Raw genomic sequence first — 26,806 nt, 5'->3', positions numbered from 1 at the left:
CTCTCCAGCTAGACTCGATCTGGTTAATAGGTAAGCCCCACCCAGCATGTGGCTGTTCCATACCTAAGTACAGAAGAGTCCTTTCTCCACACTTTTGGAAAGGGTGCGACGTTACCAGGCAAACCCATCACATATCTATACCATGTCTATGGTACACAGAGTTTTGGTTGAGAACAATATTTGAAGCCAGGGCCATGAACCCGCTAGTATTACTAAACCACTGGTACAAGTGGTGGTAGAAACCCTAACTCTTTTAGCATTGCAGATGCATGAGTTTTTAAGTTTTGGGGTTAATGTTTTCTGCCAGCTATAGAACCGGAACTTCCTCCCACCTAAGCATGAGTCATCTATGTAAAAGACGGTGGTTTGTATTTGTATAGGAATAAATGACAAGTGTTTTAATATACTGTAATTTGTTTTGTTTTTTTCAAATTATGCAAACCTGAGTCCTTTACTCATACTTTCCTGCCAACACCAACCCCTAAAAAATCCCAACTGCTATCAAAGTGGTTTTTCATTAACCAGCAGGGGCCTGTCACCTTCCCACTACCAGCTGGTTGTTGACACCTTGTTGAGAGTTTTTATTGTCGTATTCCAGCTTCTCTGTTATTATTCAACTACATAAAGATCTCAGTTTGTATAGTTAGGAATAATAAAAATTACTTTTTAAATCTCAATTTTTTTACATTTTACTTTTTATTTTCAAGATTAAAGTGATATTTTTGTGTAATGGACAAGATTTCATTTTCAGGTTGACGCAAAAAATACAAAATGAGCGAGGATCCAAGTCTTGAACGTCATTTTAAAGGCCACAGAGATGTTGTGACAGCTCTCAACTTTAGTCCTAATGGAAAGCAAATTGTTTCTGCTTCTCTTGACCACACAGTAATGGTGTGGAACTTCAAACAGCAAGTTCGTGCTTACAGGTATGGTATATTTACCATATTTTTTATTGTCTTCTCTGTAAGATTGAAAAGAATTTCATACACCTATACAAACTTTTTGTCCTTTTGAATAAAAGTGAAATTTCTTCAGCAGAGCTTATATGGGCATTGAATTCGTTAACAAGGTACTTGACAACAGGTGGCAAGCACGGGCAAGTAGCTCCACCCTTCCCACCTGTTGGAAGCTTTTCACTTTTGTCTTTGGCCATAACAAGTACGGATGTACTGATGCACACTTGAACCAAAGGCTTTGATTTTTTTCTTTTCCTATGCAGAAAGTGAATGTTGCCTGTTGCTATTTATGATTATGGATGTGAAGCAAGAGATTCATACATGCTGGGGAAAGGGTGGACGCGACAATCGGTTTATACCCAAAGTGGCTGTAGATACAGACTGTTCATCTAGGGGGCAGGATTGTTCACAGTTATCCCCGTTGGCTGAGAGTAGATCGTGGCCTCCTGTGTAGTAGCAGACGTATGCTTTGAAAGGGACGAAGAGACCTAAGCTTTCTCCGAAGTTGGTTTTGACAACAACCAAGAAGACACTAAGGAAGTTGGGTATTGTTACAGTTTCAACCATTATGGGAAATCTATTATATTAATATTTTTCCCGAGTAAAGCAAGTCTTTTGTAGTATTTCTGTATAATATTATCTGTCGCAAATGCCTAGTTCTTTATATATCGACGATCAAACTCATGCTACTCATGTCTTCCTCCCAGATTTTTTCTAAGTCTGTTGTTATTGTTGACTGTGTCTTGTTTTTGCTCAAATGAGCCCTGTAACCACTATAATCCGCAAACAAACTAGTCCACTATGAAGTCTTACACGTTTGGCCAATCACAGCGCCTATCCACTATGACTTCATACATGTTTGGCCAATCACAGCGCGACAATACATTATCTTACCCAGGCATTTCATTTCGTTCTTAGACATGGAGGCCATAGCAAGTACGTCATCTCATGTTGCACAAGAAGTTGAAATTCCATCTTCTTGTCCTGACTGTTTCCTAACTTACAATGAATTTGTTGTAACTTATTCGGGGAATATTGAAAAACTAGTGGATTTGTGCCAGAGACACAATTTAATTTTACAAAATAAAAATTGTCCTGCATGTCAAGGAACCTTCGCAACGGCTTCACGTTTTCCTCAAAGCAGCAGCACATCTTTATGAACCAACAGTTTAAGGTAAGCTTCATTAACTTATAGAGTATATTATAATGGTGATAGTATAACGATGTATACAGCACTACCATCACTTTGGATTTGGTTTGATGGATGTGTTAGGTAGTGGCCGTAAGGGGGGGGGGTCACAGGGGCTAGGCCTAGGTAGGGGTACAGGGCCCTAGGTTAGGTGGTTGTATTAGGTTCGGTAGTGTCCCGAAAATCACTGTGGCCTTAAGGGGGGGCCGAGGTAGGGGTACAGGGCCCCTAGGCTAGGTTAGGTGGGTTTATTAGGTTCAGTAGTGCCCTGAAAATTACTGTGGCCTTATGGGGGGGTCGCAGGGGGGGCAGAGCCCCCCCTGGTAGGGCTAGGTAGGGGTATAGGGGGAGGGGTGGTGGAAGGATAAGTATTCATTTGCAAATATAATTTGACCCCCCCCCCCACCCAAAACCCCGGTTCCCACCTGGTGTCCCCCATAATTGTTGGGATGAAGTAGGGTCTTTCTGCATTACAACATAATATGAAACAAAAACAATAAAAACATGGTTACAAACACTGATTTTTCTGGAACAACTTGTTGTTTTAACTCCAATTACATAGTAAATCTCTTAATCGGATGGTTTGCGGTCAAAATAAACGTTAAATCCGTTGGAACTACACTATTTCTGATGCAACAAATATGTTTTTATTCCAGTTTCCCCATAATGGTTGAAACTGTAATTTTACTGGAAGTTGTTCCCCTCTTTCTTAACCTCATCAAGTGCAATTGCTACCTCTGCTTTTGTTCATCCTCCCTTGGCTCGATTCTCGGTGAGTATGCGGCTGGCTAAAGCCCAGACATAAATAAGGACTTGTCGGAGGCCTTTGTCCATCTGTGGACTATGAATGGCTGCACTTGTTGAGGAGTTAGGAGGCCTCAGATCTACGTCAGTAATTTTTCCAGGTTTTAATGGCGTGTGGGGTTCCCCCAGTGATGACTGCAAAAATCAGAGGCTGTACACTCTTCTGTTGCTGTGAAGACTGCCACCGACAAGTTTCACCTAAGGAATCCTTGGGCTTCCTTAGGCCTGGCAGGTAGGACCTCTATGACTTTAATAAGGGGGCTAGTGGCTCAGGCTACATCTCCCCTGTTGTACCTAGTGCCAGCATCTAACGTGGTGACGACAGTGATTAATAACTTAGTGGTAGTTACCCAAGTGTTGGTGCCCCCTGTAATCCCCAACTCCAAAAGGACAGTGAAGGCACACCCTACGACATCATTGCTAGTGTTGGGAGAAAAGACTGGCACGTTGGTGCCATCGCTAAGGTTAGGTGTAAGTCGGCTCCAGGGCCGAAATCGTCTGTGTGTGTTCCTCCAGTGCCTGGTGTCACCTTTTTATCACCCCTGATCCAATCATCCTTATATCTGCCACCTGTACCCCTGTGCACATCACCCATACCCCTGTGCCCGTCACCCCGATCCTTGTGCCCGTCACCCCGACCCTTGTGCCTGTGATTCCAGGGCCCATGGCCCCTTCTCCCATTGTGCCTGTGATTCCGGTCCCTAGGATCACAGGCAGTGATGATAGCCCCAGTATTGACTCCCCCCTGAGGTGTGGGTTAGTAAGAGGAAGAATCCTACGAGTTCTTCATCATCCTCCTACTCCTCTTCCTTGTCCAGATTTGTCTTTCAACTCTGATTCTCTTAAGATGAACTCGAAGTAGTCCAGGAAGGCTAGTCGTAGTTTTAAGGAAAGGGCTCCCTATTAAACTACCTCTCCTTCTGACACCCAAATGGTTTTTAAGGGGCCATAGTCACAGCTCTTTGTTTTTAAATATGTAACTTCCCTGGTAGTTACATATATATATAGCTTAAATCCCGCGTTTCGACGCGACACTACAGAAATTCAAAATTCGTGGCGATCGCCGCCATGACAGTAGGTGGTCATACATGAGCGCCATCACTCGTAGGTTATAACCATTCCCAACATCTTCAGAAATTCTCTGTCGTTGATCGTGTCAACACCTCGGGAATTCTTTTCGTGGATATATTACTTTATTCTACAATTTGGTGAAGTACCTTTTGTCTGATTATTGCTAATAGCTTTTGCTGCCTTTCAACTATCGAAGATTTTATATAGGATAATTTTTTTGCGGGTCCAACTTGGACAGTTTAAGTGAACTTGATTTCATACAAAGATGTCCAGACCTAGTAATGGCTCTTCTGTTGTTAAACTTTGGTTGTTGGGCTAGACCAGCTTTTGAGCTGCTCTTTCTTCCCGCACTGTAATCAACAGGGAGCATGTATGTATTTTTTTTCGTTCCTTGTATTGAGGGATCAAAGATTTTTTCCCCCTACTTTATTAACGAACAACTCTTAAAGTTATAATGGAAGGAAGACATTTTCTACATTAAACATTGTGATGTTACTATTTTGTAACGTAACTCTTAGCAAAGCGGAATGTGATAAACTTGTAGGAATTCAGTCCTTGGTTATGAAGTCACAGTCATGTGACGTAATCCGTTTAGTATAACTCGCATTTTATGAATTATTTTCTTTCTTGCAAGAAATTTTTAAAATATTAGCTTTCTAAGCATATGTATGTTTATAATGTAAGGAAATATATTATTTTCAAGTATATATTTGTCCTATTAGTATATTTCGCTTAGTCAATTTTCGATTTAGAGTTTTCTCGAGCGTACAGTCATTTTACGCTCGTAGTACGACTAAGAGAGATGTCCGATATTGAAAGATCATTTTTGTTTCACAATACTTGTATCGTTATTTAATATTTCGCTTTTGAGAATACTAATATTATTCATATATCCTATTGTATTTTCATTCTGGCCCTTGACTAAAGAGAATATTCTCTCGCAACGGGCAGATCTATTATGATCTAATGTGAAATAGTTTAAAGACCTAGTGTTCAATGGCACATATAATGACGCAATGCAGTCAAGCAACGATAAGTAATACTCTTGTCACTTGATTTTTGTTTTCACAATTACTGGTATCGTTATTTTATATTTCGATTTTGAAAATACTAATATTAATCATATAATCTATTGTATTTTCTTTCTAGCCCTTGACGAAAGAGTATAATCTCTCGTAACGGGTAGATCTATTTAGATCTAATGTGAAATAATTAAAAGTGCTAGTATTCAGTGTCAGTGCAGTGGAGGGTGCATTCGTTCGTGTCCGTCATAATCCCAGCCGGGGACCTCTTCCATGCTCCCCAACCCCTGGGAGAAGGAAAGTCGAAAGGCAAAAGGATATGGCAGACCTTGATAGCGAACGAACGTCCCCTCGAACGATCATGTTAACAATGTACAAATCGCTCCATCTTAATAGTAAAAACGAGGTTAAAAATGTATGCGTCTTCATCGGACGCAAAAATCGACTACGTTCTAAACCACGCAAGAGACTTATGTCTCCTAATAAACCCTCCTGCAGTGACTGTGTTCACCGGAGGTGTTCCTTTCGGACTAAGACTACGTGTCAGCACCGAAACAATTGTGTAAGACGCATAGTCCGTCGGATAAAGAAGGTGCTCAGCTCACAACAATCGATACACGTAATACGATTCAGATCGCGCACTAGAAGTATCGACAGTTGACGATACCTCTCAGCGATCACTACATAGTTCAGTTGAACCACACGACGCACATTATGTATCTGATTTGTCAGAATTAAAGACGTCTATTTCGTCTCTGTTGACGCTTACGATTCTCGGGCACACAGCGATAGACCAAGAAAACGGTCTTCCGATAGTATCAGACAGCATAGTTCTCCGATACTCAGCATCGCTCCCTCCCAGTGATCAGCTTGCGTTGCGGCAAGCGTGAGGACGGAGTCATGTGACTGTCTGGTCTCATCCTCACGGCAGTCGCAGACACCAATCTGGTCTTTCCTTCACGGCAGACGCAGACACCAGTCTGGTCTTTCCTTCACGGCAGACACCAGTCTGGTCTTTCCTTCACGGCAGACGCAGACACCAGTCTGGTCTTTCCTTCACGGCAGACGCAGACACCAGTCGGGTCTCTCCTTCACGGCAGACGCAGACGCCAGTCTGGTCTCTCGGGATAGATCTCTCACAACAATCGATACATACAAGTATCGACAGTTGACGATACCTCTCTGCGAAACGCTCCCTCGCAGTGATCAGCTCGCTTTGCGGCAAGCGTTAGGACGGACGCATGCGGCAGTCTGTCTGGTCTCTTCCTCACGGCAGTCGCAGACACCAGTGTGGTCTCTCCTTCACAGCAGACGCAGACGCCAGTCTGGTCTCTCGGGGGAGATCTCTCACAACAATCGATACATAGAAGTATCGACAGTTGACGATATGCAGCAGTCTGGTCTCTCCCTCACGGCAGACGCAGACACACATGCCACGGCGGACGCAGCAATCTGGACGCAGGACATATACTAGACGCATGCAGTCAGGTTTTGTCACACGTCACCGTAGACAAACATTTGTCTCTTCTTTGCGATTGACTGGACGCGTTTCCTCGCCGCTCGCGGCAAACTCACGGCATTCGGGACTCATGCATTAGACTGATACCTCTCAGAGAAACATGCAACAGTCTCAAGCTAGACCCATGATGGACTCATATGGTCAGAACTTGTCCTCGCAACAGGATAGACAAGTTTTTTATCTCTCCTTTGCGATTTTCTGAACCCACAACTAACGCTCCCTCGCTTCACGCTGTTGTCATACAACATGCTGGACGCATGCGTTCATAGATTTTCCCTCACATGGGTTTACAGATGTTGTTGCTCCCTTACAGCATGATGATCTTATGCTAGAAGCACTAGAACCTGTCTCTCCCTCGAACTTAAACGTGATACTTCTTCGCAACTGGACGATATCCTTCACGAGATTTCTTCCAGACAAGATGAATTATTTTGGAAGATAATAACTGTCACAATGACGAGGTTTTGTCTCCTAATCATTCGAATCAGAGAATCGATGTTCCATTAGCCGAATTAGAAGACGAATCTCAGGATTCATTACAGTCTACTAAAAAAAAAAAATGGTTCTGGCTAGATGGGTTAAGAGAGTTTTCTCAACCCTCAACCAATGGACGTCCAAGAGAAGGTTCTAGGGAAGGCCTCCTTTTTCTTTTCCTCACTCAGGTCAACCATGAGCAAGTCGTAGTTTGTAGTCCAATTTTGAAATAGACCATCGGCTGAAGTAAACTTTTAGAAAATAAAAGTCTTCAGCCTTATGGACTGGACTCTCGGAACTCTCGCAGAAGCCACAGACCCTAGGAACGAGGCTCAGATGCATCTGTTTGCCTGTTTGGTTAAGGCCTGGAGGGATGTCCCCATCGAACTCTCCGCCCTTTTCATGGCAGGAGTTCTTAAAAAGACCTCAGAGGATTGCAACTGGAGATCAAGCTCGCAGATTCTCAAGTCAACAAACCGAGCTGACAACAGTCCACTCAGGAGACAAGGCAGCAGCTCTTTAAGAACAAGTGAGCCTTATGCTGTCAGCTTCATTCATAGTAATGTAGAGGTCACCTCATCGGAGGGGTCTTTACATCATACTTTTCCTAGTTCCGAAACACTCGAGAGGGATGAAAACCTGTTCTGGACATCAGTCCATTGTACACATAAAGGGAGTAAGGTTTCTTCTTTGTACCTGGACTACTGACCACTCAGAGCAGAATCACAAGTAAAGTGTCTGGAGGCTCTTCAAAGGTTAATGCCCTTAACGCAACAGTTAGGTCTGATGGTAATCTGGCCAAATCTCAACTAACACCCTCACAGAATTTAATTTTTCTTGGGATGATAGTCGATTCAGTTCGCGTTCAAGGCGCTCCGGAAATGTCGCAAGGACTTTCCCCTGGTGGTCACCCGGCTACGGTTGACGATCCCTCGCAGCAATCAGCACACGGTTTAGTTCGCGCACACAGCGCGCTTCATGTGTCTGGTCTGTCTTAACTAGAGAAGTCGATTTCGTCCCTGTTTGACACATACGATTTGCGACAAGGATCCTTGGATAGAGTCTCAGAGGAAATGACATAAATATCAAAGATCTAGTGGCCATTCACGGAGCCCTGATTACTCACTTCATAGAAAAAGAGAATAACGTCAGAAGGGATCTTCTCAGCAGAAGGCAAGTTCTTACTGCAGAATGGACCCTACATCACGAGGTGTGCACCAACCTTTGGATGATTTTGGGGTCAACACTCGTTAGACCTCTTCGCCTCACAAATGACATAGAGGTTTCCGGTATTTTGCTCTCCAGTACCAGACCAGGAAACAGTCGCACTGGACGCTTTTCTTCTGAACTGGAAAGGTCTAAATGTGTACTCTTTTCCTCCATTCAAGATCCTGGACAGAGTCCTGAAAAGATTCAGGGATTCGGCCAACGTCCTCATTACCATGATAGCTCCTTTTTTGGTCTATTAGACATTGGGTTGTGGAGATGGAGTGGCTGGTAGATTCCCCCAGATCATGACCACTATTAGGGTTGATTAATCTGAGTGGTACATATTTAGAGTGCGGTGCAGGAATAATAGATTTTCCTCGACCAATACCTCTATAACCAATATAGCAGAGTTTTCTGTTGTATCTACATACAAAAGTAGAAGCTAGCTATGCCTTGCATCAAGGGTTACCTCACCATATTAACCCCTGTCTTTCGTAACCGAAACTTTGGCGTGTCAGGTAACAAGGACCTCTCAGATCTCATTAGATCTTTTGAGACAACCAAGAGGAAGGACAATCCAACCTCCTTGTGGAACCTAGATGTAGTCCTGGACTTTTTAACCTAAAGTAGGTTTGTACAGTTGGACAAGTCATCTTGGAAGTATCTTACCAAGAAGACTTTTTCCCAATTTCATTGGCTTCAGTCAAAGAAGTAGGAGTGTTTAAAACCATCAGCAAGAAGATGGGCTTTAATGGAGACAATGCAATTTGCTCCCTTCAGCTAGGCTTTCTTTTCAAACACGAGACAGACAGCCTATGATGCTCAGTTAAAAAGCCCTCTTTCCCTTTATCAAAGAATACCCTGGCTTTTTTCATTAAGGATTTAATAAGGGAAACTCCAAGATTGTGAGTAGGAAGTTTTCCCTATCCTTAAGGTAAAACCACATGAGGTTAGAACTGTAGCAATTTCTATGACTTACAAACACGATAGGTCAATGAAGTCAATTTTGGAGCATACTTTCTGACGAAGTAAGTCAATCTTCACAGACTGCTATCTCAAAGATGTCCAGACCCAGTATGAGGATTACTATTCCCTGGGTCCGTACGTTACCTCCGTCTTCTTAGTTGGAGAAGGGTCTACTGTCTCTTCCCTATAACTTTATATATACCCTTGCCTTTTTTTTATCGTACTTGTTCATAGATTGTTTGCGAGGGTTGTCGCAGCCTTCCGTCAGTTTCTGATGCAAGTCAAGTTAGTTTTAATGCATTCACAGTTATCTGTGAAGCTTGTTGCAGCCTTCCGTCAATCTGGGAAGCAAATCAAATTAGTTTTAATATGGAGTAGGTGGTCAAAATCAGTATCCTTGGCTACGCCAGGTTTGCAAGGGTGGTGGTCTAGCCACTCTAAGGGTCTTGGACCTTGTGGCAGCCCCAAGAGACTTTTCAGCCCCCTGAGTGGATCACCGAGTCTCTTAAGGAATACAGGCGAAATGAGGCAGTATCATTGTGAAGCCAGCTTTCTTATCAGGTTAGAACCGAATTGTTAGTACTACTGTTGTAGTTATTAATAATTATACGAATTCCCAAGGGGATGAGGTTTTCAACCCACCTCCAACTGTGTGAATCAGCTATATATATGTAACTACCAGGGAAGTTACATATTTAAAAATGGTATTTTTATTATGAAATAAATTTTTGAATATACTTACCTGGTAGTTATATATGTAAAAGGGCCCTCCCTCCTCCCCTCTGAAAACAGAGACATCGAATTTCTTAAGATGTTGGGAATGGTTCTAATAACCTACGAGTGATGGCGCTAATGTATGACCACCTACTGTCATGACGGCGATCGCCACGAATTTTGAATTTCTGTCGTGCCGCGTCGAAACGCGGGATTTAAGCTATATATATGTAACTACCAGGTAAGTATATTTAAAAATTTATTTTTAAATATTTAACTTAGCCGGTGAATATATAATAGCTGCTACTCAGCGGCTCGACAGAAAACACACTCAAAAAACTCGCGAGCGATCGCTATGAAGGTTGCGGGTGTGCCCACCAGCGCCAACTATCGGCCAGATACCACTCTTGCATGTAAACAAACCCTTCAATTCTTCTCTGTCGACCTTGACGACAAGACGTATCAATACTCGCTGTAGAACCTGGAGTTTTCTCAACATATTTGGTAAAGTACTTCATTTTTGGTTTGAGCTTTCGCAGTGCAGGTGTTTTTCCTCAACATAAACTCTTGAACTCTTTATTGAATCAGATTAATTGTTGATGACTTGGATTGTTTTTTTGGACTTTCTTTGACTAATTCAAAATGGCTGACCCTTCACAAGTACCTAGATTTCGTAAGTGTAATGCTAGGGACTGTAATAGGCGTCTTCCAAAGGCTTCTCTCGACCCACATACTGTGTGTTCCAATTGTCGGGGTAAAACCTGTCAATTGGGAGATCGGTGTGAGGAATGCGTGGGCCTTTCGGAATTCGATTGGCTCGAATACGATAAGTATGCACGTAGGCTAGAGAGAGATAGGGTAAGGAGGAGTTCATCTAGGTCTGTAGATTTTTCCTCTCCACATGCCCCTGAACCTAATCCTTCCCCTGTAGTGGTTGTTCCTAACCCCCCTTCTAGCACTCAGGAACCATCTATGCAAGACATGTTACGTGCTATTCATGCCTTGGGGGAAAGAGTTGAAGCGTTAGCAACTGATCGTAATCAACTCATGGCTGACGTGAAGGAGCTTAAGTGTCAGAGTGCCACAGCGGAAAATAGTGGGAAAGTGATTAGTGCGCAAAGTGTTGTGAACAGTGTTGCGACCGAGGGTTCGTCTGTTCGTGCCTGTCGTTCACCTAGTCCGAGACCTCTTGCAAGCTCCCAAGCCCAGGGGAGAAGTAATGTCGTACGACTTATGGGTTCGAGAGGCCTTGATCAGCGAACAGACGTTCCCTCTATGGTATCAGGCGTATCTCACCAAGATCGCCCCTACCATAAGACGAGAGAGCCCATTTTCTCCTCGTCTTCCGAAGGCTTTTCGCGCAAGAAACCGTGGAGCAAGGTTTCTAGGCCTCTTAAGCGGAAGTCGGTCCCTTCAGGACAGGTCCAGCGTCCTGGATGTAGTCATTGGGACAGTTCTGACCCGTTGCAGTCATCGGATGACTGCTCGCCGCCTAAGCAAGGCAAGGTTGTGCCGTCTCAGACGTTAACCCCGTCGGTTACCGCACCCATTCCCGTGGACCCTAAATGGGTTATACTGCAGGACATGCAGTCTAAGCTTGCCTCCCTTATGGAAGACTATTCTGCCGATAAGGTTTCCGTTGAGCCTAGCCGTTTATCTCATCGAGATCCTGGCCTTCAGCCACCCAAACGTACCTTTGTGCGTCCTGTTGACGTTGGCGTAGCCAAGTCACGACAGTCAAGTTATTTAGAACCTCACTCGATGCGGTCTCGTGTGGATTTTCAGCCGCATTTGGACGTTAGGCCACTTGCTGATGCTCCTGTTGACGTTCAGGACGTTCGCCAACCATCGGAGTTGACTTGTTTTGACGCTGAGCGTCAACCACCGCAGTCTAGAGTTGTTTTGACTGCTCAGACTAGGCGGTCAAAGCAGTCTCGAGTGGACGCTGTGCGTCCTCACGCACCTGTTGTTGTTGACAGTTCACAGACTGTCAAGCAGTTACATGACGTTGCGTCCTGGCCCGCTACTAATGCACCAGTGCGGGTGGACGCTGCATGTCAAGCATTGCCAACCCCTTTGCTTGTTTCTCAGCAGTTGTCTGATGAGGAACCTTCAGATGAGGACGTCGCTGACCCTCAGCCTGAGGATCATCCTTCAGATGTAGATGAACCCAGAACAGTTCCTCCATCAATGGACTTTAAGAAAGTCATGTTAATTTTTAAGGAGTTGTTTCCCGATCACTTCGTCTCTGTTGCTCCTCGTTCGCCGCCGTCTGAGTTTGTTCTAGGCGTACCTGCTGACATGCCAGCCTTTACAAAACTTGTGCTCTCTCGCTCATCCAAGAGAGCTTTACGGCTTTTAGGCGATTGGTTGGAAACCAAGTGGAGTTTGGGGAAGACGGCCTTTGCCTTCCCTCCATCTAAACTCTCGTCTAGATCGAGCGTCTGGTATGCCACGGGAGAAGTTCTCGGCTTGGCAGTCCCTGCCTCTGCCCAGGGCGACTTCTCAAGCCTTGTAGACTCTCCCCGCCGCCGCCTAGCCATGAGACGCTCGAAGATTAGTTGGTCCTCCTCGGACCTTGACCATCTGCTGAAAGGCATTTATAGAGCCTTTGAAGTTTTCAACTTCCTTGACTGGTGTTTGGGAGCCTTAAGTAGGAAAATCTCATCGGCTGATAGAGATGTCTCCGTACTTATTATGTCCTGCATGGATAAAGCCATCCGCGATGGTTCCAATGAGCTCTCCTCCTCTTTTACTTCAGGAGTCCTTAAGAAGCGAGAGTCCCTTTGCTCTTTTCTGTCGGCAGGAGTTACTCCCTGTCAAAGATCTGAACTACTCTTTGCTCCCTTATCGAAGTTTTTATTCCCTGAACATTTGGTTAAGGACATAGCTTTGTCACTCGTGCAGAAGGACACCCATGACTTGGTTGCGTCCTCTGCTCGCAAAGGGACTCCTTCGACATCCTTTTCTGCAAGACCAAGGATAGACATTCCGGCGTCCAGGTTTATTCCGCCCTTTCGTGGCAGAGCTCCCAGCAGGGGAAGTACTCGTGCCGAGGGAAAGAGAGGAAAGAAGAGAGGAGCCAAGTCCTCACGTGGCAGAGTCTGACTGCCCGCAGCCTCAGACAGCAGTAGGTGCCAGACTCAAGAACTTCTGGCAAGCCTGGGAGAAGAGGGGCGCAGACCAACAATCTGTGAGGTTGCTCAGAGAGGGGTACAAAATTCCATTTGTACACAAACCTCCTCTAGCGACTTCCCCCATCGACCTCTCTCCCATATACCGAGAGGAATCAAAGAGACAAGCCCTGAAACTAGAAGTGTCTCTTTTGCTAGAGAAGGGAGCGGTGGTGAAAGTCTCGGACCTTCAATCACCGGGGTTTTACAACCGCCTCTTCCTAGTACCGAAGAAGACAGGAGGTTGGAGACCGGTGCTAGACGTCAGTGCACTAAACGTCTTTGTTACGAAGACAAAGTTCACCATGGAGACCACGAAATCAGTCTTAGCAGCGGTCAGAAAGGGAGACTGGATGGTCTCTCTCGACCTAAGAGACGCATACTTCCACATCCCCATTCACTCAGATTCCCAACCTTTTCTGAGGTTTGTTTTCGACAATGTGGTGTACCAGTTTCGGGCCCTGTGCTTTGGCCTAAGTCCTGCTCCTCTCGTGTTTACGAGGCTTATGAGGAATGTTGCAAAATTCCTCCATTTATCGGGAATCCGAGCCTCCCTTTACTTGGACGACTGGCTTCTCAGAGCCTCGTCCAGTCATTGCTGTCTGCAGGATCTTCATTGGACATTGGATCTGACCAAGGAATTGGGACTTTTGGTCAACATGGAAAAGTCCCAGCTGATTCCATCCCAAACTATACTGTATTTAGGGATGGAGATTCGCAGTCCAGTTTTTCGGGCTTTTCCGTCTGCCCCCCGAATAGAGCAAGCCCTGCTCATAATCCAACTGATGTTGAAGAGAGAACGTTGCTCAGTCAGGAATTGGATGAGTCTAGTAGGAACTCTATCATCCCTGGAGCAGTTTGTCTCGCTAGGAAGGCTACACCTTCGACCTCTCCAGTTCCATCTAGCTTTTCACTGGAAAAAGGACAAGACGTTAGAGGCGGTCTCAATCCCAATCTCCGAAACAGTAAAGGCATGCCTGAATTGGTGGAACGACAATATCAGTCTAAGAGAGGGACTTCCCCTAGCAGTTCAGAAACCAAACCACGTACTATTCTCGGACGCGTCGGATTTGGGTTGGGGTGCGACCCTGGACGGTCGGGAATGCTCAGGTCTGTGGACCTCAAGTCAGAGGAGCATGCACATCAACGGCAAGGAGCTTTTGGCAGTCCACCTGGCCTTGATGAACTTCGAGAGTCTCCTTCGAAACAAGGTGGTGGAGATCAACTCGGACAATACCACAGCCTTGGCATACATTTCCAAGCAAGGAGGCACCCACTCCCTGACGCTGTACGAGATCGCAAGGGACCTGCTCATTTGGTCAAGAGATCGAGGCATCTCCCTGTTAACGAGGTTTATCCAGGGCGACTTGAACGTCTTAGCAGATTGCCTCAGTCGGAGGGGTCAGGTAATTCCTACGGAATGGACCCTCCACAAGGACGTGTGCAAGAGTCTTTGGGCGACTTGGGGTCAACCCACCATAGACCTCTTTGCAACCTCGATGACCAAGAGACTTCCAATCTATTGCTCTCCAGTCCCAGACCCAGCAGCAATACATATAGACGCATTTCTTCTAGATTGGTCTCATCTAGACCTATATGCATTCCCACCATTCAAGATTGTCAACAAGGTACTGCAGAAGTTCGCCTCTCACGAAGGGACAAGGTTGACGTTAGTTGCTCCCCTCTGGCCCGCGAGAGAATGGTTCACCGAGGTACTTCGATGGCTGGTAGACTTTCCAAGAAGTCTTCCTCTAAGAGTAGACCTGTTACGTCAGCCCCACGTAAAGAATGTACACCAAAGCCTCCCCGCTCTTCGTCTGACTGCCTTCAGACTATCGAAAGACTCTCTAGAGCTAGAGGCTTTTCGAAGGAGGCAGCCAGTGCGATTGCAAGAGCGAGGAGAGCTTCTACCATTAGAGTATACCAATCGAAGTGGGAAGTCTTCCGAAACTGGTGCAAATCAGTATCTGTATCCTCGTCCAGTACCTCTGTAGCCCAAATCGCTGATTTTCTCTTACACCTGAGAAAAGTTCGCTCCCTTTCAGCTTCCACGATCAAGGGCTACAGGAGCATGTTGGCTTCGGTCTTCCGGCATAGAGGCTTAGATCTTTCCAACGATAAAGATCTACAAGATCTCCTTAAGTCTTTTGAAACCTCTAAGGAACGTCGTTTGGCTACTCCTGGATGGAACTTAGACGTGGTCCTAAGGTTCCTCATGTCAGACAGGTTTGAGCCATTACATTCAGCCTCCCTGAAGGATCTCACTCTTAAGACTCTTTTCCTGGTGTGCTTGGCCTCGGCTAAAAGAGTCAGTGAACTTCATGCCTTCAGTAAGAACATCGGCTTTTCTACAGAAAAAGCCACTTGTTCTCTTCAACTTGGTTTCCTGGCCAAGAATGAACTGCCTTCTCGTCCTTGGCCTAAATCTTTTGATATTCCTTGCTTATCAGAGATCGTAGGCAACGAACTGGAGAGAGTGTTATGTCCCGTTAGAGCTCTTAAGTTCTATTTAGCTCGTACTAAGCCATTACGAGGTAAATCTGAAGCGTTATGGTGTTCGGTTAAGAAACCATCCTTACCTATGTCAAAGAATGCTTTGTCATATTTTATCAGATTTTTAATACGAGAAGCCCATTCCCACTTGAGTGAGGAAGACCGATCTTTGCTTAAGGTTAAGACGCACGAAATTAGAGCTATAGCAACCTCCGTGGCCTTCAAGCAAAATAGATCTCTGCAAAGTATCATGGACGCGACTTTTTGGAGAAGCAAGTCAGTGTTCTCGTCATTTTACTTGAAAGATGTCCAGACTCTTTACGAGGACTGCTACACACTGGGTCCATTCGTAGCAGCGAGTGCAGTAGTGGGTGAGGGTTCTACCACTACACTTCCCTAATTCCAATACCCTTTTTAATCTGTCTCTTGAAATGTTTTTAATATTGTTTTATGGGTTGTACGGAAGGCTAAGAAGCCTTTCGCATCCTGGTTGATTTGGCGGGTGGTCAAAGTCATTTCTTGAGAGCGCCCAGATTAGGGGTTTGATGAGGTCCTGTTAGTATGGGTTGCAACCCTTTATACTTCAGCTCCTGGGAGTCTTTCAGCATCCTAAGAGGATCGCTGGGCTTCGTGAGGAAGACAGACTTACAAGGCAGAGTAATCGTCTAAGTCAACTTCCTTACCAGGTACCTATATATTTTGGTTTTGTTATATTGATAACTGTCAAAAACTCTTAGCTTATACGCTGTAAACTTAATTAACTCTGGTCTCTACCCACCGCCTTGGGTGTGAATCAGCTATTATATATTCACCGGCTAAGTTAAATATTTAAAAATGATATTTTAATTATAAAATAAATTTTTGAATATACTTACCCGGTGAATATATAAATTAAAGGCCCTCCCTTCCTCCCCAATAGAGACGCAGCGGGATGAGAAGAATTGAAGGGTTTGTTTACATGCAAGAGTGGTATCTGGCCGATAGTTGGCGCTGGTGGGCACACCCGCAACCTTCATAGCGATCGCTTGCGAGTTTTTTGAGTGTGTTTTCTGTCGAGCCGCTGAGTAGCAGCTATTATATATTCACCGGGTAAGTATATTCAAAAATTTATTTTATAATAAAAATACCATTTTGATTCCTGGGACCGGAGCCACAGCTCCGCATTGTTTTGTCCTGTGTGGCTGAGCTCGGACATTGTGTCACAGCTTGACGCCATGGCCCGGCTTTCTCCATCCACCACAGTAGCCGGGTTTGTCTGAGGTTACAGCGTCTGTTACTCAGGTTCACAGGAGCTTTGGCACCCCTCCTTCCTACGTGGATGGTGGGTCCACTCTTACTCCCTTCTCGAGTCACGATACTTTGGTAGTCCTGCTTGAGAGGATGGCATCACTCGAGGCTGTCATTGCTGGCATGCGTATAATGGAAAACCACAAGTCGGCGTCTGAGGGCCAGTACCCCAGAGCAGCCTGCCGCACCCTCTGCCCTGGCTGGGTATGAGGGTACTCAGGTGTACATCTGCCCTTAAGGTACCAGACCTTTGCCTAGTATTGACGGAGAAAGACAATCCAAAGTCAAGGTGTTACTTTGTAAACGTTTTTGCATTCATATGTAAGTGCAATGAACTAGGGGGGAGGGGCAACCTTGGCTCAGCCTTCAGGGAGAACTTCAGCCATTGATTGGCACTTTGGGGCACCCTTAAGGGTCGAGGCCATTCCTGGAGCCACCCTGGTCAGGTCTGGCTAGTCTGGCCGTGGATTGAGTTGATGATCAGATCTGTGGATCTGAGAACTCTTTCCTCCTACTGGTCAAACAAGATCCCCCCACCACCACTCAAGGTAGAGAAGGTTCTACGCACCAGAGCAATCTGCGTCGTCACCTCTTCAGGTTGACCCCAACTCTCCTTGTAGAGAGACTAGGCAGAAGGATCAACATTCTTGAGTTCTGAGTCTGGGGCCATTGACTCATTAGCCATGGCCTCCATCCAAGCTGTCTCTTGGCTTGACCAGAGGTCAGGCGAAGTGACGTACTTCACAATGTCAAAGGGTTTATCAGCCATGAAGTTTGTGGAGAAGTGCAGGAGTCTATTGCTGTCTAATGGGAAGGCAGTGGCTACTGGTACATCAGTCACAAACCAGTGGGCCAACTTTGTTATGAAGAGGAGGGATGCATTGATGTAATGATTCTCAAAGCAAGTAGGCTCAGACTAGCTCTGATGCTATGGAACACTTTGGTTCGGGTGCCCACGTCTCTCCTGAGGAGTTGTGCAAGCAGCAGTGGAGAAGGGGAGAACTGCTTTGCAGGACTTCCCGATCTAGCGTGCAGTTTTCTTAAAGGGTCCTGGCCCTTTGAAGGGATTTGTGGTAACTTGGCAGAGACACGGGGCCAAACCTTGGGTATTTAGTGTTCTTCAAGATGGTTAGTTACTACGCTCCTGGAATGCCATCCCCCATCTCTCATACCGATAGTGTTCTCATTTGATCCTCTAACATTGCCAGAACTGCTGCCCTTGTGGAGATAGGTAGACAGGATTTTGGAGAAGAATATGCTCAAAGTTATTTGAGACAAGTCTCTGGGCTTCTATAGTTTACTCTTCCTGGTGAAGTCAACTGGGGGCTGGAGACTAGTCATTGACCTCTCTTCACAGAAGTAGTTTGTGAGCTCAGGATAGAAACAGTACATTGTGCTGAGTTTCATCAGAGATGGAGACTACATGCTTTTAGTTGATCTGAAGGACACTTTTCAAGTAACTGTGTACAAATCCTCTGAGAAGTACCTCCGCTCCTCCCTCTATGATATGATGTACTAGTTCAAGCCTGCTTTGGACAATGTACTGCTCTTCAGGTGTTAACCTTGGTAGTAGCTTGGGCCCACTCACAAAAAGATGATTGGCTTTTCTTCTTTTGTCATGATCTGGGAATTTTGATAAAATGGGAAAATTCAAATCTCATATCCAAGAGAAGGTTGAAGTACTTGGGTATGCTGATAGGCACGGCAGCAGCGAGGACCTTTCTGTCAAACGATTGCATCAGCAGGCTCAAGGAGGAGCATAACCATTTCTGTCAAAGATAGTACAGTACATTATTCTCAGCTCGGCTGTCTCTCCTCGCTGGAAAATCTTGTTCAACGTGTCTTTACCAGAGATCTCTTCTGTGGTATTTGATGAATTGCCTATACCTTCCTGTTCCAGCAGGACAGGAGGCTCATGTCAATCACACCTGGTGGCTGAACTAGGAAAACCTCACCAGTAATATCCCATTCAACTCCCCACCTTCAGGCAAGCAACTGTTCTCAGTTGCCTTGAAAGATGGGTGGGCCTCACATCTGAACGACTTGGTCATCATAGGGATGTGGTCATAAAAAAAAATTAATCTGCCCATCAATATCCTAGAAATGCAAGCAGCAATTATAATACTTTTAGCATTCCGAGAATGTTTGAGGAGGCACCACTATGGTGACTTACATCAGCAGGCAAGGGGGCGTGGTTTCATGACCTCTCTACTAGCTAACAAAGCAGGTTCACATCTGGGTAGTGTTTCACTCAGCAGAGTTAAATGACAGGTACATTCCAGGCAAGAGGAATATACTAGCAGATACTTAATGTTCATGAGCAGGTTGTAGGGTCAGTGGAACCTACTTCCTTGTGTAGTGGAGAGACCTCTTGCTCTGTATGGTTCTCCAGTGATCGACCTGTTCACCGTGTGGCTAAACTAGAAGGTGACTGTATCTTGCTTCCCCATTCCAGACCCATTGGCTGTGTTTGAAGGTGCCTTCCAACACCCGTGGGATCTCCTGGACACCTACACCTTTCCTCCATTCAGTCTGATCCGCAAATGTTGATTACGCTAGGACTCAGGATAACCCTGGTGGCTCCCAGATGGCTGCTTGGAAAGTGGTATCCCAATCTGTTTGCACTTTTAGTTGAATTCACAAGAGAATTACCCCAACAGTCCACACTTCTATGTCAGCTGCTCCTTCAGAGTTACCTTTAGTTTGTGAAGTTGCTGGAACTTCACACTTGGAGACTAGCCACATCACCTCCAAGCAAAAGGCTTTTTGCAAGGTATTCACAGATCAGCTCTTGGTGTCCTTCAAGGGCTGAGGTCTCCTTTGGAGCTGGCATGATCGTATCTTGCTTGTTTAGCTATGAATTGAGTTGTTGATCGGGTCTGTGGATCTAAGAACTCTCCCAGTTTGTCCAACCAGATCCTGCCCACACCACTTTGGAGTTCTGTGTGCTCTAATCTTCTACGCCAGCATTATGAAGCTTCATTTGTGGTGGATAATTGGGGAGGGTGGTCTGTGGCACCCTAGCAGTACCAGCCAAACTCGGTCGAGTCCCTTGTCAGGCTGGAAGGAACGTAGAGAGGAAAGTTCCCCTTTTTTTCATTTGCTTGGTGTCGGTTACCCCCAAAATTGGGGGAAGTGCCTTCGTATATGTATGTATGATGATATGACCAAGTTGTGGAATGATCTTCCTAATTGGGTTGTTGAATTGGGAGAACTTCAAAAGTTCAAACTTGCAGCAAAAGATTTTATAGTTTACATATGAAAGATGTTTTAATGTGGTTACTCTTCTTAAAATATTTTAATTGTTCACCACTTTTCCCTTGAACAGCAGTCAGGTTCTGGATGGAAATGGTACTATTGAGTTCCATTAGAGACTTCATGCTTTCAGTGGCTTTGAATTAAACGTACTTCCAAGTACTGTACCCATTCATCACTCTTCTCAGAAGTACCTCTGTTTCTTCCATACTGGAGCTGGGTACACAGTTCAAAACCTTGTGTTTTGGACTATGCACTGCTTCTCAGCTGTTCTCTCAAGTGTTCACACTGTTGGCAGCTTGGGTTCCACTAATATGGTATATGTCTTGATGTATCTCGCCAATTAGTTGATTCTTGCTTTCTCAGAGGTAGTAGCTGCAGGATCAAGATCGCCTTACCTTTATCGCTGTCGGTGGATCATTTGAAATTTGGAGGTTTCGAATCTCCCCCGAGCAAAGTTAAAGTATTGGGCAATCTGATAAGCACAGCAGCAACAAGAGTCTTTCCATCAGACGATCACACGGCAAGTTCCCATAGGTATCACAATTGTTGTGTCCAAAACAGTACTTTCAACTCGATGTTGTCAAGTCTTCTCAGCCATCTATCTTTATTCGAAAAGCTTGTTCCTCAGGGGAGTCATGGTCATCTCTACCAGAGATCCCCGTTCTATCCTGCTCTAGTAGGACAGGAGGTACAGGCCAATCTTACTTGATAGCTGGACGAAGAAAGTCTAACCAAAGGAATCCCTTTCAACTCTCCTGACATATCTTTCTCCGAAATTTTAAAACATTCTCCAAAATATATTGTGAAGATGACATTGTTAGCCCAGACACATGTACAAAGAGAATGTGGGTTATGCCTTTTAATAACAGCCTATCCACTGAACATTTAGCACAAAAATGCAAGTTAAAACCAGAAGGTATCTCTTGCTAATCTTAGTCTAGATGCTATGAACATAAAAGGTAAAACTGATAACCTTTCCAAAAAAAAATGGTGAAGATCATAACAGGTCTACCTATCTGAAGATGCAAGGAGAGTGATATGAATTATTAAGCTTGTAACTCCAGCAGAGTATATTCTTGGTCGAGCTGGTCTTCCAGATGGTAGGGATATAGGGGAGTGAGGGGGAAAACTTTTGCTTTGATTTTTAAGGTTAAAAAGCTTACGCTTCAAGTATATTAGTAGTGTGACTTACAGGTAAATATCAAAATACAGTAATAGATAAAATCATTAAAATTCTATCTTTACAGCGTTTGTAAGAAACAAGTTTATACACTCAAAATTGGTAATAAAATTTGGGAATATTTAATTTTTTAAATTCTTTTAAATCTTTCTTTTACATTTTTCCAATACTTTGAAAATGAAACAATGAAAACTAATAATTGTGGTAATGAATTTCAATTATAGAAAATATTATTTTTTATTATTACTGACCATTGCTGTGACACCAATTTGACATGAAATTTTCAATCAGTCAATTTTACTAAATTTAGAAGTCTCTTTTCTACAGTACCAGATCTTTTTACTCAATCTATATCTTTTTACCCACCTCAACCCATTTTTTAATTTAGGATTTACAGCAGGCATGGACAATTTTTTATCAACTGGGGGCCAGCATTTTATTATATCCAAATGAGAGAGGGCTGCATAATACACATATGCAAGAAATATTACTTGCCCAATATATACAGTGTTGATTTTTTTTGCAATTCTACCTTGTTTTGTTTGTTTTTCATTATTTCCTAAAGAAAGTAATAGTGATTACTGGTATAAATAAATATAATTTAAAATGTTTCAGTAATCTAGAAAGTCTTGCATGCCTCATGTTGCCCATGCCTGATTTAGAGTATTCATATTTATGCTCATGTTTATTTGGTTGCAGATTTGTGGGCCATTCTGATTCGGTGTATGATGTTTGTTTTTCACCAAGTGGTAATCTCATGGCTTCCTGTTCTCGTGATCGTTCAGTTCGCCTCTGGGTGCCCAATGTTAGAGGTTAGTTTTAACGTACAGTACAGTATTAAAATTTTATTTATTTTGATTTTTATCTAGAATTATAAAAATGTTGCATGTATTTTTCATTATGCATAGTGTTATTTCTATGGGTTAAATGTGATGAGAATAAAAAAAAAGTTTGATTCAATAGAGACCTAATTTGCAGTGTACCATGCTATCTATTTGTTAACATAGGCTGTAATTTTGGTATTGCCCTATACCGGTGCTCTATTATTTGCTGCTCCCATATTTATAAGTTATCTTTGTTCACCCATAACACATGTTTAAAATGCACCGCCTTTTCCTCTCTTTTCTCGACTTAATCCCTCGTTTGGAATTCATTATTAGTTAACTTTGTCTACTTCATCAGTAGAAAGCCTAGAAAGTGCCTAGTTTTTAGAGTTACGGTCAGTTGTAATTACACTGCTTTTTTAACAGCTGTAACAATGCTATGGTTTACTAGACTATACTGTAGTACTCTTCGCCACCGTAAAACTGTATAGCTTGTTTCCTTTTATGTTCATTTTATGTTCATTGTTGATTTTTGTGCCACTTGTAATTATATCTTATTTACTTGGTTTCTTTAATTCATATTTGTACCTACACAATTACAAACTATCATCCTTTTACATAAGTAAATGATAACAGCAAAGCTATAAAACGGCGATTAGAAATTATAACGAGGTGTCAACAACCGGCACGCACTACCTGCTGATAGCTGGCCCACTGTCAAACCTCTTAGATAGCAGCAGTATTTGTTCCAACATTATACAAACCCTTATGCTCTTTACAATGGAGAGATATTTTGGCAATAACTGAAACCAGCTGTTAAGTTTTTTTACGAGGTGTAATTACCCTCCGCTAGTTAGCGGAGGAGGAGCGGTGGGTAGACCATCCACCCTATTCACACCTGCACTAGTAACAAATCGTCACTTTTTATTTTAGCTCGGTATAGTATAGACATAGTCCTGCTCTCCCTTCAAAACCTTTTAACCAGCTAACGATTAGAAGGAACTGACCTAAAAGTTTAAAAGTCCTTTTTCTTTTCAGATTGTGACCCTGGACTTCCCTTAGGTGCAGACTAAAGTATGTCGCTTCTCTTAACGAAGCAATGGAGGCCACCACTGGGGGAGTCTCTTTTGTTGCAGCTCCAATGGTGCTACAGTTAGTTGCAGAACTCTCTACTTCTGCTCACCTTCGTTCCTGCAGCTCCGGCGTAGGAACAAGAGCACTGGCAACCTGTTCCCAGCCCTTTGGGATGAATCCAGAAACTAGCTTTGGCTATGCTTCATAGGCAGCTATCGATGTCGACCTTCAACTTAAGCTCAGCTCGTTGATGGGAAGCAGAGTGCGCTGTCTGGAGGTCCGTCTCCAGGTGTTGGGCAACTTCCCCTTCTGAGGGAGAGTTACCCTCCAGCGGCCAATGTTCAGAAATCTTAGCGCTTATTAGGAGAGCTCCCGACAAAGGCCACAATTGTTGGTCACCTTTCCTGCCTGCGGGAGAGACTGCCTTCTCCTCAGTGGTTTCCTCCTTGGAATTCCTCCAGCAAGAATTGGATTCGTCCATGCCCACTCTAGCTCTTCAGAGCTGGGACATGACGGAGTTAGGCAACTGCATGAAGTTCCTGCTTTTCGCTGTCGTACCCTCAGGGAACAAAATCGAATCACATAAACATTTTTCCTTCGGGGTCTTTGCTGCAGATTGTGATGCCCGCTGACCGCTTGCGGTTGCCGCCTCTTCCATTGACAAATCTCTTAGATTATAACTTCGGGATTATAAGTTTATATATGACATGTCTGTTTTGACGTTACTTATTTTAGAATGATTTATTGTTAATTTGTTCTCTTCATTTATTTATTTCCTTATTTCCTTTCCTCACTGGGCTATTTTTCCCTGTTGGAGCCCCTGGGCTTATAGCATCTTGCTTTTCCAACTAGGGTTGTAGCTTGGATAGTAATAATAATAATAATAATTGGGCACAACAAAGCTCATGGAGCTTTGTGAAGCCAGCCTCTTTGGGACCTGGGTCTCATGGTTTCAAACTCTTACAAAGAAGAAACTACTGTTCTTTGAGTTCGGCACTGCCTTTTTTCGTTCTCTTGTGAGGGGAGGACATAAGGCTACTCACCAACCCCCTGTGGTTGGGTAGAACAAGCATGAGTACTTCGTAAATACTTTAGTCCTACAGAGAAATCATGCGCAATGTTGCGTACTCATTCACTGAGCTCTTCTGCCTGACAGAGGTCTCCAAACAACCAAGGTTGCTCGCCTTAGTACCTATGCGAGTTTGCGAGACCCTGATTGCCAGTGTGCACTTACATTACCTGTACCCATCCTTATACATAAGAGTCAACACTCCCCGCCAGTGTTCACTGGTGGTCGCAAACGCTGACTGGCGGTTGCCGGTTCTCGTTTGTGTTGGCTGGCGAGCCTGGACAAACAACTAGTTTACTGGTCCTGACTTAGTAACCCCCTTTGTGAACCTGGCTAGGGTTTGTATTGTTTGCGTAATGGGCCAACAAACCCTTTCCTGTAAGACCACGCTTTTTCATGGGAGGAGATCCCACCTGACACTAAGCATAGTGAGGTGTGCAGGCAAACTCCCCTCCTCGAGGAAATCTACACAGCAACAGTTAACGCCCCGTTAACACGAGTTCTGTTAACCTGATTTCGCGAAATGTCCGATGTTACACGAGTTGAATTTCTCGCCTAAGCAAGAGAGAGAGAGAGAGAGAGGTTAATAAGAATCTATTTAAGCTTACAGCCAAATAGATTTTAGTTTTTAATATAGTACCATAAAAAGTGATATAATTTTACAAATTAATGTACATCCATACTTGTAAATGTAGTTGTTTACAATTTAGCATGTTTACAGCACATTGTGGCTAATTATGATTGTGGTTTGCTGTAAGATAGTGTAAAATAGAAAATTTTTTAAAGGTTGAATAACAAATTAAGTTATACAAATTATATTGTGTTAGTATAAGACAAACTTAATTGTTACATTTACCAATATTTATATTCAATATCTTTGTTTACATCGCATATGTAAATGGCTGTGGATCGTCGGCGTCAACAGCTGATTTGTCTGTTGTTGTTGTTGGATATGCATTTTAATAAGAAACTGGTCAAGAGATTGTTGAACAGTGATCTTTTTTTCAAGAATTACGTGATAGGGCGCAAAATCATATCAACAATACTCTTAACTATATGTGAGCATAATCGTGATACTGTCGGGACCTTGAAAACAGCTGACAACATTACCAAATTAAAACAATCGGTAATTGCTGTTGTTAAAATACATTTTGAATTGATAATAGAAAAGTACTGAAATGATTAAACGAAGTTTAGATAACGTCGAAAACCAGGATTATTTTAGACATCTTTCAATTCATATACGTGATGTTGTTGGCTATTAAGCTACAGATCAGCTGACGAAATCGAATGACGTCTTAATCCCTGCCTACGATTGAACTTAAATTTAAGCAAAGCCAACGTTTGTATTGTGTGTAGCATTTATCTGATATGTTCTTAAGAAACAAAGATTTCTGTTAAATCTATTTTATGTGGTTAGTAAGGCACCTCTGAGAGAGAAAAAGAGAGGGGCAACCTATTCATATGATGATTAATAATAATAGCTTAAAACAAAATGTATGAAAACCACAATATAAAATTAATTGTAAATAAAAAAGTATGGCATTTAAAGGGAAAAAATGTCACGATATGTTTTTTATTTATCAAAATGAAAGATTAATAAATTGCTGTGTTTGTTATGAGTACAGGTAGTAGCATTGTGTGTTCGTACATACCAGAAAGTAATATTCACTGTTTTTTTTAACTTGAATATGTACTCATTGATATGAAATTAATTGTAAATGAATATCCATTAAACTAAAAGGAAAAATGTATTGATATCTTTTATTCAGTTACTGAAATGAAAAAGAAAATAAATTGTTAATGTGTTTGATATGCATACGTAGTAGCATTGTGCATTCGTACCTACCACACAGTACACTTCATTGTGATTTTTAACTTGAATATGTTCTTTTTTTATATAGAATTAATTTTAAATAGATAATCATTAGGTTAAAATGAAAATATGTTACAATATGTTATTTACTATAGTTTTGTTTATTGTTTTTTAACTTAAATATGTACTTATTGATATGTCATGCCGTTTCCAACAATGACTTTTCACTTAACTCTCTTACCATCGTCAATTGTACTGACTTACATTCGGAGGCTACCATTCAATTTAGGACAATCAACTTATTCCTGGCTAGCCTATCTATAACAAACCAAGTCTTGGCATAGGCTAATACCGTATATATCATAGGCATAGACTATACTCTAAGTCTAGACTTAGTTAAAGGCTGGTTCCCGGGATCTTTTTTATTTCTTCTTCAAGTGCTAGTACATGACAGGTACTCAAACAGGTATCCTGTAATACAAAGTCTTCATTTAGGACAACGATCCTATGTCAAACAACTTGCAATTCGTAGCCTAGGCTATACTGAACTCTAACCTAACCTACTGGTTACGCTGCACAGTTAGCCTGGCAACTCATGAACAAACACTTTCACAAATTTGGGAATAATATTGCACATCTTAACTTACGGTTGGGGGCAAAATCCTAACCACATGTAAGCACAGCATGAAGCAGTTTTAATACTGGCAA

The 26,806-nt window shown here is 43.2% G+C and overlaps 1 protein-coding gene across 3 annotated transcripts in view; it reads left to right on the top strand.

Moving 5' to 3' along the window:
- LOC137654652 (POC1 centriolar protein homolog A-like) overlaps positions 1-26,806 on the top strand; it is a 99,504-nt gene that overhangs the window by 4,811 nt on the left and 67,887 nt on the right. For all 3 annotated transcript variants that reach the window (XM_068388476.1, XM_068388477.1, XM_068388478.1), the window contains exons 2-3: positions 752-926; positions 22,015-22,127. In XM_068388476.1, the coding sequence (XP_068244577.1) occupies positions 772-926; positions 22,015-22,127 (268 nt within the window). In that variant the 5' untranslated portion in view covers positions 752-771. The remainder of the gene's footprint in view (positions 1-751; positions 927-22,014; positions 22,128-26,806) is intronic.

The sequence above is a fragment of the Palaemon carinicauda genome, chromosome 15, assembly GCF_036898095.1.
Source record: "Palaemon carinicauda isolate YSFRI2023 chromosome 15, ASM3689809v2, whole genome shotgun sequence".
Classification (NCBI taxonomy): Eukaryota; Metazoa; Arthropoda; class Malacostraca; order Decapoda; family Palaemonidae; genus Palaemon; species Palaemon carinicauda.
The sequence above is the reverse complement of the archived record's forward strand: the minus strand, read 5'-3'. Positions and strand labels throughout refer to the sequence as shown.